General features: G+C 39.8%; 1 protein-coding gene across 4 annotated transcripts in view; it reads right to left on the reverse strand.

The window, feature by feature from the left end:
* The window catches only part of CACNA2D3 (calcium voltage-gated channel auxiliary subunit alpha2delta 3), a 1,429,924-nt gene that overhangs the window by 48,932 nt on the left and 1,367,453 nt on the right, over positions 1–13,539 (reverse strand). For all 4 annotated transcript variants that reach the window (XM_082265096.1, XM_082265095.1, XM_082265094.1 and 1 more), the window contains 2 exons: positions 13,404–13,459; positions 6,225–6,336 (listed from right to left, as the gene is read on the reverse strand). In XM_082265096.1, coding sequence (XP_082121222.1) covers positions 6,225–6,336; positions 13,404–13,459 — 168 coding nt within the window. The remainder of the gene's footprint in view (positions 1–6,224; positions 6,337–13,403; positions 13,460–13,539) is intronic.

Consider the following 13,539-nt stretch of genomic DNA (forward strand, 5'->3'; position numbering starts at 1 on the left):
CAAAAAATGTAATTGAAGTACATGGCTCATGTACAGTATAGCTGTGCCAGGCTTTGAATGAAGACTACCATAAGAGAAGGAAGTTGGACACGGGGGGGACTGTCAGTTTAGCTGGAAGTGCTCTGGGGTCTCAGCTCACAGTCTACACTGATTCATAGTACAGGCAACCACACTAAGTCTACGTTTCCACTAGTGCAATTTTTCATGTGACTTTGGACACACAAAGTCGTATGACAGGTCACAGCCTATTGATTTCAATGGCACCCATTTCCATCTATGTGACTTTGAAAATCAGCGACTTTAAAAATGTACCTGAACTACTTTGATTTAACTTTTGATGTGACTTTGATCGAGAGAGTGTAAAGTTGGATCAAAGTTGCATTCTAAATCGCAATTGTGAAAACGTAGACTAAAGCCCTGTTTCCACTAGTGTGACTTGTCATGCGACTTTGGACACTCGAAGTCACATCAAAGTCACACTCTAAAGTCCCACTCTAGCCTAGTGGCTATGTTTCCACTAGTGCGACGCTTAAGTTTTGCGATTTAGAGTGCAACTTTGAGTGCAGCTTTGATCCAACTTTACACTCTCTGGATCAAAGTCGTATCAAAGGTACCTTTTCAAAGTTGCTGATTTTCAAAGTTGCATCGATGGGAATGGGTGCCATTCAAATCAATAGGCTGTGACAAGTCGCACTAGTGGAAACGGAGCCAACAACTCAATACTCACATGAAATGAGCAATAGAAATCCATCTGTATCCTTCTAAACTTCCAAAAATGTTCCTTTGTACCTTATTTATTTCACATATTGTGCCAGTCCCATGACCTCTCTCTCTCTCTCCCCCTCTCTCTCTTAGGAGAAGCTGCAAGCCTAAACGAGGCTATGAAGACAGGAGATCATGTTCTGTGAAGGATAGGAGGGATAGGGGTGGGCAGGTCTAGGCATGCCTGTCTAAGAAAGACCGACCACCTTTTCAGGAAGTAAAAGACAGCTTAGCAAATTCAGATAAAGGGAGATAGCATTGTCGGTGAAGAACAGGAAGAAGCTGATTGTCCAGCTTAGATAAGACTTTCTAAGCTACACAAGCAGCTAGCCAGAAAATGAAAACTATCAAATATAAAGATATTTAACATAGTAAATGTCATTTTTGACTGGATTTTCCCTTTAACTAGTAAAGAGGTCCCCACCATTGTTGTGATGTCCTCTCAGCCCTCCATTACTGGTACTCTTTTTCCGAGTTCAGTCTTTAGCCATCTTGTATATAATACATACGCCCGCCCCAATGTATAAATCCTGAGCTGCTGTGTTCAACACCAACAGTGTTCAAAAACCCATTCTATAGATACACGCCGTGTGAATAAGAAAAGTTTACAGTACCTAGGATGTCAGTGGGATAGTGTCAGTGATACACCAAAACAATTAATAAGGAAAATATCATGAATGATACCAGTAGTGTAAATGTAAATAAATTAAAGTAAATGGAAGTGATCTTAATTTATCATAAACATGTGCAACCATAAACATATCTATCATAAAAAATCTAGTTAAAGTATATAACAAATGATATACACAATGTGTTTCTATTATCAATGTTGAAGGAAAATTACTAGTAAAGTGCAAATGCTGTACAAATGTACAAATAAAAACAGTGCTAAAGTTGCACAAAAGTGTGAAAGTGCAAAAAATAAATGTCTAATCAACGACTAAAGTTAATTTGTGATCCAAAGAAAAAAAGTCCCAGACAACTACGGTAAACCTTGAAAATAATTGTTTTAATTGCTATAGATGACACCCAGTGCGAATCCTTCACCATCCACACCAAACTGACTCACCAGAGATAATGGCTGATTTATTGACCAGCTACTGTGCTCCACAATAGACACCAAAGGGTTAATCTCCACAATCCTAGTTCCCAGTATGGTTCCTCACATTAGAGCCCACTCAGGCACATCCCGGTCACACATGAAATCACGATAAAGGAAGAAAGGCTTCCATAACGTAAAACCACTTAAAAAAAATGAACTTTTACTAAAAATATAAATGTTTAACTGTTTGGTGTCTGTTGTGGATCAAAGTAGCTGGTCTATAATTCGATCAGCCATTATCTCTGGCACTTTACTATTAATTTTTCTTGCACATTGATAATAGAAACACATTGTGTAAATAATTTGTCATATACATTGAACAAAATTCTAAACACAACACTTTTGTTTTTGCCCCCATTTTTCATGAGCTGAACTCAAATATCTAAGAATTTTTCTATTTACATGAAAGGCCTATTTCTCTTAAATATTGTTCACATATCTGTCCAAATCTGTGTTAGTGAGCACTTCTCCTTTGCTGAGATTGTCCATCCACCTCACAGGTGTGGCCATTATTGTGGCCAGCCTAAGGCACACCTGTGCAATAATCATGCTGTCTAATCAGCATCTTGATATGCCACCCCTGTGAAGTGGATGGATTATCTCGTCAAAGGTGAAGTGCTCACTAACACAGATTTAGACAGATTTGTGAACAATAATTGAGAGAAATAGGCCTTTTGTGTACATGTGTAAAAAGTCTTAGATCTTTGAGTTTAGCTCATGAAAAATTGGCCTCCAAGATTCTACTTTATCTTATTTCTCCTCCTACCTATCGCAGCACTCCTTCAGTGTTACCTACAATTCTGTCTCCTCCTCTCTATTGCCCCTTTCTGTGGGGGTTCCCCAAGGCTCCGTTCTTGGACCCCTTCTCTTCTTTAAAGTGTAAAGATCTATCAGCACAATAAATGTACAATATCAAAAATAAATCTGTGATAAAGCTGCAAACACTAAATTATGATCCCACTACACAAAAAAGCAAACAAATCCAAGGTAAATGTGTTGCGCTACATCATATATAAATACATGTGATAATATGGTTCAACAATAAAAAAAAATGTGAAAAAAGTCCATAAAATCCAAATAAGTGATAATGGTGCTAGATAAGCCCCTTAGGGTAAGTATTATAAAGTCCACGTGAAAAAACAAATAATAGTGCCATGATCAATTCATTCCAAAAGACACCTCCGTGATTATAAGGATCCGCCACCAGATATACCAGCCTCTCACCTCAGTATCTGACCCAGGAGCCACCCAGGGTCAGAAACAGCAGTCCCCTGCAGGGGTGATATAAAGCCAGCAAAATGATATCTCAGGCGAGTCCAGGATCATGAAGCCCATAAATCCATAAAACCGGATGAATATGAGGACAGAAAACAAACACAATCTAGTGCTCTCTGTCTATAAATCAATCAGCAAACGTTTATTTGAAGAAAAGGGTACTCACAATACACTTAATGGAGTCAGGCAAGGCAAACAAACAAGTCTCCAAGTGAGAGAGGAAAGGGAGTGATGTCCGCAGCACGGCTCCGCCCCCCCTGTACGCGTTATGTCGGCGCTAAGGGCTGTGACTTCTTCAGCAAGGGGTCGAAAACCCAGTGGTGATGAAATACCACCAAAAGTGAAAATTTGTGTGAAAAAATGACATAAATTGAATTTGCGTACAGCGTTGCATGCCCAAGCAATGGTCAGTTAAAGAAACACAGTGCTGAATAGCAAAAAATGCTTTAGTCATGAAGGGGGTAAAACCTTCTGGAGGTAAAGTGGTTAAAAAGTCAGATTTTTACACAGCAAAGCTTAGTAAACACTAAAAGCAAACAGGGATAGTAAACAGGAATAATTGTCTACTGACAGCGATCAATGGTTGTGTATCCAACTTAGGAGCTCCTACCCTTTTCACAAGTCTATTAATGACCAATGCAGAATTACTAAATAAGGTAAAGTTCACTAATAATTAATAATATGGTTATATATTTATAATTAATTAATAATAAGTTAATACTAATCGGGGTCAGAGCAGTTGGATTCAAGGGTACTTGTAGGCATAATTACAAGGTATCAGTTTATACTTCTTGGGGCATGTCTCAATAAGCAAAATATCACTTATACACTTCACTGGGAAGTCCTCCCTATTGGTATTTTTCTTTTTGGTTTCTTGTGGATCACCATGACTCCACTAGTTTTACCACTTGACCTCCAGAAGATTTACCCCCCTTCATGACCAGGCAATATTTTGCGAATATGGCACTGCGTCATGTAACTCTGTACCCAAATAAAATTGATGTCATTTTCCCCCCACAAATAGAGCTTTCTTTTGGTGGCATTTTATAACCACAGCAATTTTTATATTTTGCTCTATAAACAAAAATAAACTGACAATTTTGAAAAAAAAAATTGTATACTTTCTTCTATAAAACATATACAATAAAAAATCTAACAAATTTAATTTCTTAGAGATTAATTTAATTGGCTAATATGTATTCTGGTACATGTTTTTGGTAAAAAAAAAAAATCCCAATAAGTGTATATTGATTGGTTTAATGTGAATATTATAGTGTCCACAAACCATGGGATATATTTATGGAATTTTTATATATTTGTTTTTAATGTACTAGTAATGGCGGCGATCAGAGACTTATAGTGGGGTGGACAATCGGACACTAACTGACAGGAACCAGTGACACTAATATAGTGATCAGTGCTAAAAATATGCACTGTCACTGTACTAATGACATGGGCTGGAAAGGAGTTAAACATCTAGGGCGATCAAAGGGTTAACTGTGTACCTTGCCTGTGTTTTTGTGTACTGTGTTAGGTTATTTTACCTAGGGAACAGATCAATTTTGTTCTCTGCAACAAAACTAGTAGTATGTCTTCCTGATGAAGTTCATCAAATTGAAGATCTATACAACATAACTGCAGAGCTAAGCAGCTGTGGAAGAACACTGAACTCTGCACTCCGTGTGTAGCGCACCACTGAAGTTTGCACTGTATATGTAGCACACTCCTGAACTCTGCACATAGCACAGCCCCGAACTCTGCACTCTGTGTGTAACCCCACAGAACTCTGCACTCTGTACATAATGCACTCCTGGTATTTGATGCCTCTTTAAGACCCTCCCACTGTTAGTGAAATCTTAACCTGTTTGGGGAGGGGTTTTTTTGGGGGGGGAGGGGGGGGTAGTGGTTGAGTTCCTGCACCTTTTTCTTTTTAGATAAAAAGCCCTGGTTTTCGAATAGTGTTTTTAAACTGATTTTTTGTTTCCATTTAGCACCTTAAAAGTACCATCTGTTTGTAAACCATTTTATTTTGTAATGCCTCAGATGGGGTGCCTGGTGATCACAAACCTGTCTTTTGATGCTCCTGATCTGACTTCAGAAAATATAAAACTCATTGAGTTACTACATTTCATACTTCAGATATGTTCTTTTTGCGGTCTTATTGAATAATTTCACCAAAAGGTGGCATGTTGGAGACAGACAACCAGGTGTAGAAAGGGGTTAAATCATTTTGATTTTCATAAAAGTCAAAATAAATCAACTTGAGAGTCTAAAAACTTGAATAAACACAACTCCATAACATAAACCTCTTATAAACAGTGAAAATGGGTGAATAGACGAGCAAAACTATGAACGTGTTTTTTGAGCCTCCCACTTTAAAACCAAACACCTCCATAAAAGACCATTTTACGGGTGATGCTGCCTTGGCAGAATTTTCAGGTGGGTCACCAGATGGTGCAGTGTCAAGTTAACAAAGGTAGCTTATTGAAACATACAGTACAGAGGAAGTGAATCAAGCAGTTGTATACAATCTGCTTAAGTGGCTTAGAGTTACCGGGAAAGAAAGTGAAGTAGCCTGTGAGAGCCCACGGGGTCAAGAGAGGATGTTTCTATGTATGTAATAAGCATATGTTTAATGTACGATGGGAGGGAGCCAATGGGCAGAAGGGCACTGAGGTAAGTTAAGGACTCTGAATACTTTGGATTAACAAGAAAGTTGATTGATCCGTATCTATTTCATTGCAATCACCCTGACATTCTGGAATGATGTTAGTATAAGTAACCATTTGGATTTGCTGCAATTTTCTGTCCAGATGACATGTGTATGTTGAAAAGGTTCTTGATATTACGAGGCCGCAAGGTTGACCACATTCACAGTACATGGTTTTTGCTGTTCCATCTAACTTCACAAAAGTAGAAGATTTAGAAGTGGAATGAGTGACATCACCCCCTAAGTGAAGACATTATTTAAATCAGACCTTGGAATGGCTTGTGTAATGAGAAGGGATGGTGTGTTATTGATTAAAATATATATATATATATATAATATACGGCTTTTAAGGGTATTCTCGGTGAAAAGGCTTACTTGAAGCAGTCATCGCAGGCTATGGTGCCTGTAGTCTCCTTTATGGTGCGTTCAGAGACAAATGCTGGATACTCTGTGTCGCAGGGCTCCAGGGTCTGCTTCAGCCTTTGAGCTGAAAAAAAATGTCAATGTCAGACTTCATAAGAAGAAGAAGAAGAAATAAGCCTATGACATACAGTATCAATGAAATAAAAGGATGGGGCCTAAATTGTAATTAACTTCTTTCCTTTACCACCCTGTGCTCCTTTGGTAATATTTTTGTTCTGTGTATATAGAGATTATCCAAGCACCAGGTTATAAAATAATATCATACTATCACTGCATACTACCACCTCCCACAGGGTTACCAAACCTAATTTTGAGGGCACACGTGCAGCCACTGCAAGAAATCCAATTAGTAGTATTTCTATCCAAATTTTGCTAAAAGAAGACCTGTCATGGGACAAAATATAGAGGCTATTGTTGTAGACCCAGTGTTAGTTGCCTGGCTGTCATGCTAATCTGATGGCTTCAATACTTTCTGAGTGCCTGACCGAAACCAAGTTCTAATTTTGCTATGACACTTACCGCCTCCTTGTTGTGTTGAAGCAGTGGGCTATTTTCAGAGGTTAAACACTCCCCCTGCTATGTCATATCAATAGCTCCGCATCAGCAAAATCCATGCCTCCTGCTGCTCTGACTTAGTAGGGAGCATGTCATGTCTCTGCAGAGAGACCATTTCTTCCACACAGAGAGCAAGAATCAATGCTTACAAATTACTTGCATGGTACAGACTACCAAGGCTGTGGCTGCTTTAAAAAAATGTATGCCTTTGCGCAGCTCCTAGGGAAAATTATTTTGGTGATTTTTCTATTGATGTCTGATATCGCTTGTTTTGCCTCCTAGTTTATTCTCCATAGTCATATATGGAGAATGTTCTTGAGAGATGGGTCATAGGAAGTTTTGCTCACAGCAATACCATTGGTGCCACGGGGGCGGGTAGTAAGCTAACATGTTCCAAGTGGGAACAAAAGCAATAAAATAACCTGACAAAGCATCTTACCCTTCCCCACTTTACCAAAAATTAAAAAAAAAAAATTTGGATAGAGGTATATTTTAATAAGTCAAAGCATTTGTTCCACTGTAAGATTCCTATAAAGGCACATTCCACATTGATGTTAATATCTGATTTTTAGGAATGCAGGTGCATGTTACAAAATCATCAAATTGTTGCTATTAAGGCTGTCTAACTTGTTTTTCTGTTTAATTTTTCCTGTCCATCTGTTCTATATTTATTGCTCAAGAACTAACTTTTTAGAATCCTTGGCTTCATACCTATGTAGCAACTCTGAGATGGAGGAAAAGGAATTAGTGAAGGTTGGTTTTCACTTAGAAGAACAAACACGTATTTTTCTCTATCAACATATCCAGACAAAGTATTTTCCATTTATTATGGAAATCACAGCCACTCTGATGGAGGAGGTATGACAAAATAAACTTTATTGTAGAACAGTTGGCCTCAGGGACTGCAGCTAGACAGCTGGTTCTACACTGGACCACACAAACTCCTGTTTTCAAGTGGGGTGGTCTGCCATTCTTCTCCCTATATTTTATTCACAAACTTATTAATTGCACATGTTCCTTTCTCCTAATTGTGTAGAAACATTGTGTTAGAAATGGGCATTGGATCTGTATGCCTTTAAGAGCAATCCAACTGCTACAAACTTAAAAAGTAAAAGAACGTAAAGCCAATCTTTGGGAAGTAACGAAATTCATAAATATGGTTAACCTGTGGTCCTGAGGCAGCTGGCGCTTCAGTCCTCTTCTCACCAGTGCTGGAATTTGGGGGGATACTCCTACATCATCAATGCAGGGTGAGCTGTGATCGTCATGACCCCAGCAAGAGAGGTGGCAACAAGACTGGCAAGAAGGGTGGTTTTGTTGTCATTGCAACCATAACTGGTCTAGGGAATGAGACAAAACTACTTACCCTAATCCATATTTTCCTCATCCTTGCAGATTCTGGTTTTAATGACCAGTTCCCCGAAGTTGCTCTTCTTGCCAGTCTTGCTGCTGCCCCTCTCGTTGACATTGTCACGGCCAAAGCTGGACTTTTATCTCAGGCATACAACACAACTAGGAAGATCATTCTGCTGCTTCCTGGGGCAGCTATAAGACTTGTGACAATGGGCCTTGGGCTTGTGTCAATGATTTTAGTTTGACATCAGTGTAATAAACTTCTGAGATCATTCATAATTAATAGGTACATTAAACCCGCAGTTTTTGCTTCTTCTGACCTGCGTGTGACCCACTTCAAGTGGGTTTAGCATTCCTAAAGATTTGTATGGAAATTCAAAACTTAATTGAAACAGGCCCTTTTGCTTCTTGGGTCACCTTGGTCCCTGCTCATTTGACAAAGGTGACATGAATTCATGCTAATGCTCTAAGCAGGCTTGAGGCCTGGAAAGGTGACACAGGTAGCCGCAAGGGTAAACCATGAAATAAAGTTGTCACCTTCCTGGCAATGCAGTATGGCAAGGATATGTAAGTTAGAAGAGATGCTTAACAGAATTAAAAAAACTTTTGGGAGGTGTAACGTATATATATAATAAACTCTCTATATAGTATCTGGACTAGAAAATACAGTATCTCACAAAAGTGAGTAAAACCCTCACATTTTGGTAAATATTTTTTTATATCTTTTCATGTGACAACATTGAAGAAATTACACTTTGCTACAATGTAAAGTAGTGAGTGTACAGCTTTTATAACAGTGTAAATTTGCTGTCCCCTCATAATTACTCAACACACAGCCATTAATGTCTAAACCGCTGGCAAGAAAAGTGAGTACACCCCCTAAGTGAAAATGTCCAAATTGGGCCCAATTAGCCATTTTCCCTCCCCGGTGTCATGTGATACAAGGTCTCAGGTGTGAATGGGGAGCAGGTGTGTTAAATTTGGTGTTATCGCTCTCACTCTCTCATATTGGTCACTGGAAATTCAACATTCAACTCTCTGAGGATCTGAAAAAAAGATTTGTTGCTCTACATAGATATGGCACCCTACAGGGTAGGTGCTAGGTAAAGCATAGTGGGCCTTGGCTGCCTAACAGCAGGGCCATGATTTTCAGCTGGGCTGTCATGTCTTCCAGGTGTGGCTGTTGAGACTGGGGAGTCTCCCCACTGTGCTCCATGAGAGGGTTCTCATTGGGCAGTGGAGGAAACCCAGCCAATGGCACACTCAGGCCGGTATCTACCCCAGAAATTCAGATTCTGCCACACAGCATTCTGGGAGTGGGTAAAGGTTTGAGGGGAGCACATGACACAGTGTCTTTGGCGGGAAGCAGAGTCCCAGGAGGGAGTGTACGGCTGTCTCTCCTCCTGTCAGAGTAATTGGGTGTCCCAGGCGGCTTGCCTAGTAAGAGGGGACAGAAGGCTGAGTTGAGCTTCAGAGAGGATCCAGTACGGGGGACCAGCGGAGAGAGAGGTGTCCAGTTTCAGGAAAGCATTCCCAGTTCATGAGTACTGCAAACTGCCCCCTGGGGGTCTGCCTAGAGAGAGAGGGGACCACTCTGGTGAAGGTCGTGGGGATACAGGAGCTAGCTAGCCGGTGCAGGAGCAAGAGTAGAGGGGATGCCTAGTAAGAGGACCCTGAAGTGTAGAGGGGGTGCCTAGTGAGAGGACCCTGAAGTGTAGAGGGGTGCCTAGTGAGAGGACCCTGAAGTACAGAGGAGGCGCCAGCGGTTGGGCCCTAAAGTGTTAAAGTGTACAGAGTGCAGTGTGCAGTGTTGAGAGTTGCAGAAGCAGTATACAGAGGCTACCTCAGTCAGCAAGGACTGGAGGGAGCAGTGTTCGGGACTTTTGAGCTAACCAGAGTGTCAGAAGTCAAGTTCGAGTACAGTTCAGAAAGTCAGTGTTTTTCACGTGCCAGCAAGCGTTGGTCGGCATCCGGCCAGCATCAATACAGCGCTGAAAGCCATTTTTCTTCAAAGTGTCCTATTTGCTCCTAGTTGAGCCAGAGGAGTATCCCACTCATTCCCTTCTCCCATCCCCAATATCAAATAAACAAAACAAACCAAAGATGCCGGACTGGTCTTTGATTCCAATCTCACACTTGGGTATTCAGCTTAAAGGGGCTGCTGGCGTTTCTGGTAACAATGGCAGACCCTCATCAGGCCCAATGCCTGGAAATCCTGCTACATAAAGATGGCCTAGGCTATAAGAAGTGTGCCGAGACCCTGAAACTGAGGTGCAGCGTGTTGACCAAGACCATAAAGTGGTTTAACAGGACACATTCCACTCAGAACAGGCCTCACCATGGTCAACCAAAGAAGTTGAGCGCACATGCTCAGCGTCATATCCAGAGGTTGTCTTTGTAGAAATAGACGTATGAGTGCTGCCAGCATTTCTGCAGAGGTTGAAAGGGTGGGGGGTCAGCCTGTCAGTGCTCAGACCATACACCGCACACTGCATCAAATTGATCTCCATGACTGTTGTCCCAGAAGGAAGCCTTTTCTAAAGATGATGCACAAGAAAGCCTGCAAACAGTTTGCTGAAGACAAGCAGACTAAGGACATGGATTACCGGAACCATGTCCTGTGGTCTGATGAGACCAAAATAAATGTATTTGGTTCAGATGGTGTAAAGTGTGTGTCTTGCCTACAGTCAAGCATGGCGGTGGGAGTGTCATGGTCTGGGGCTGCATGAGTGCTGCCAGCACTGGGGATCTATAGTTCATTGAGGGAACCATGAATGCCAACATGTTCTGTGACATACTAAACCAGAGCATGATCCCTTCCCTTCTGAGACAGGGCTGAAGGGCAGTATTCCAACATGATAACGACCCCAAACACACCCCCAAAATGACCACTGCCTTGCTAAAGAAGCTGAGGGTAAAGGTGATGGACTGGCCAAGCATGTCTTCAGACCGAAACCCTTTTGAGCATCTGTGGGGCATCCTCACACGGAAGGTGGAGGGGCGCAAGGTATCTAACATTCACCAGCTCCGTGATGTCACCATGGAGGAGTGGAATAGGACTCCAGTGGCAACCTGTGAAGCTCTGGTGAACTCCATGCCCAAGAGGCAGTGCTGGAAAATAATGATGGCCACACAAAATTCTAACACTTTTGGCCCAATTTGGACATTTCCACTTAGGGGTGTACTCACTTTTGCCAGCGGTTTAGACATTACTGGCTGTGTGTTATTTTGAGGGGACAGCAAATTTACACTGTTATACAAGTTGTACACTCACTACTTTACATTGTAGCAAAGTGTAATTTCTTTGTGTTGTCACATGAAAAGATATAATAAAATATTTACAAAAATGTGAGAGGTGTACTCACTTTTGTGAGATACTGTATATTTATAACTTAGCAATGGTTATGGGATATAGGCTTTGTATGTAAAATAGGCATTTACAGAAGCATTCCTCCAGTTGTATGCTGATTAGTGTCAGACACAAAGGTGACTATACTCCTTATACTATGTGTAAAATAGCAAATTTATAATTGGCTGAAGTTGCTCTTTAACCCCCTTAGCGGTAATCCCGAGCGTGACTCTGGGTTGTTTCTTCATATCAGGAGCGGTAACCCCGAGTCACGCTCGGGGTGGATTGCAGAGAGCGCAGCGGTGTTCTCTTACCTTATCCTGGCGATCCAGCGAGGATCTCTCATTGCTGTGACTGCCAGCCGAGAGTCCCGCCGCTCCTCCGTCCCTCCGTCGGTATGATCACTTCCTAGTTCCGTTCCCTGCAGCAGCAATGCTGCATGGGAGCGGAACTAGGGAGGGAAATTCAAAAAAAAAAAAAAACGTTGCACAAAACACAAAACACATTTTATATTATATATATATATATATATATATATATGCATATATATATATATATATGCATATATATATATATATATATGTATGCATATATATATGTATATATATATATATATATATATATATATATATGTATGCATATATATATATATATATATATATATATGTATATATATATATATATATATATATATATATATATATATATATATATATGTATATATATATATATATATATATATATATATATATATATACACACACATATATCTATATATAATGCATGAATTATAATCTAATCAATAATATAATTTTATTATATATATTATATATTAAATAATAAAATAATATTATTGATTCGATTATAATTCACGTGTTTGTGTTTCAAATTTATCACATCTGGGATGTCTACTAGAGTCTTGTTTTGGTCAGGTTTAAGTCAGTAATTACTAAGAATTGTAGGTCTATAATACATAACGCCAAATTTCCATGAAAACAATTGTACCGCTTTTGGTATGTAATTCCTGACATAATCATACCGCCAGGGAGGTTAAGCTATATGGCCTGATTCAAGCTTTAAGTAGCACATAAAGGATATCATAAAGCAAAGTTGTAACCATTTGCAGCTTACTAAGATTTGATAGCTGCATACCTTTTCTTTTATCAGGCTGTTTTTTTGTAAATTTGCTGTACAGATTACTGATCTTGCCAGAAGTGTAACTTGTAACTTCATGTTATCTCAAACAATATTATTAATATTAACTATACAGGTTCATGTCCGGGGAACTACAATGGGGAACAGCAATGTAATTCTATATAATAGAGATAAGGAGGGGGGTTGTAATAAAATTAGAAGAACAGCCTGGGCAGACAATGCTGCAGTACAGTTAGGAAACTTTTTCACCTTAGGACAAGAAGTGTCCTAGGTCGATGAAGACAGAGCAGGTGAAAATAAAAGGGAAAACAAATGAAAAAAGAAAACGTGTGCAGCCACCACATCTAAAAACTGATAAGCTGCAATACATGACATTTTTGTTTTTGGGTTAATATAATCTGTATGTTACCTTTAGGGCCAATTCACAAAATGTGCAGTGACTGGCATTTTACTGCACTGTAAAACGATGGTCACCGCTAGGACACACAGAAAACAATCTGGAACATACAACTAAGCAGTAAAATAACAATCTGGCAGAAAGTGAAACTTTAACAAATCAGACACTTGCATTTTTATAAATGACACAACAACTATTCTATACTGGGTTTCATCTCATGAATCATGATGAATAAACTTTTAAACAGATTGATATGAACCTAATTCTTCAACATAGTGTCGTTGCATTGAATGCGGATAGTAAATCCACCTGAATTGCTCACCTTTCACAGAATGTCCTGAATTCCACCAACTGCATAGATTAAATTCTACAAGAAACCTGTAGAGCAAAAATGAGAAAGGCGATTATATTGATTGTTACAGAAATCTATGCCCCTGATTCATCAAGCTGCTAAAAAA

Source organism: Pelophylax lessonae (assembly GCF_965119305.1).
Source record: "Pelophylax lessonae genome assembly, chromosome: 8".
NCBI classification, from domain to species: Eukaryota; Metazoa; Chordata; class Amphibia; order Anura; family Ranidae; genus Pelophylax; species Pelophylax lessonae.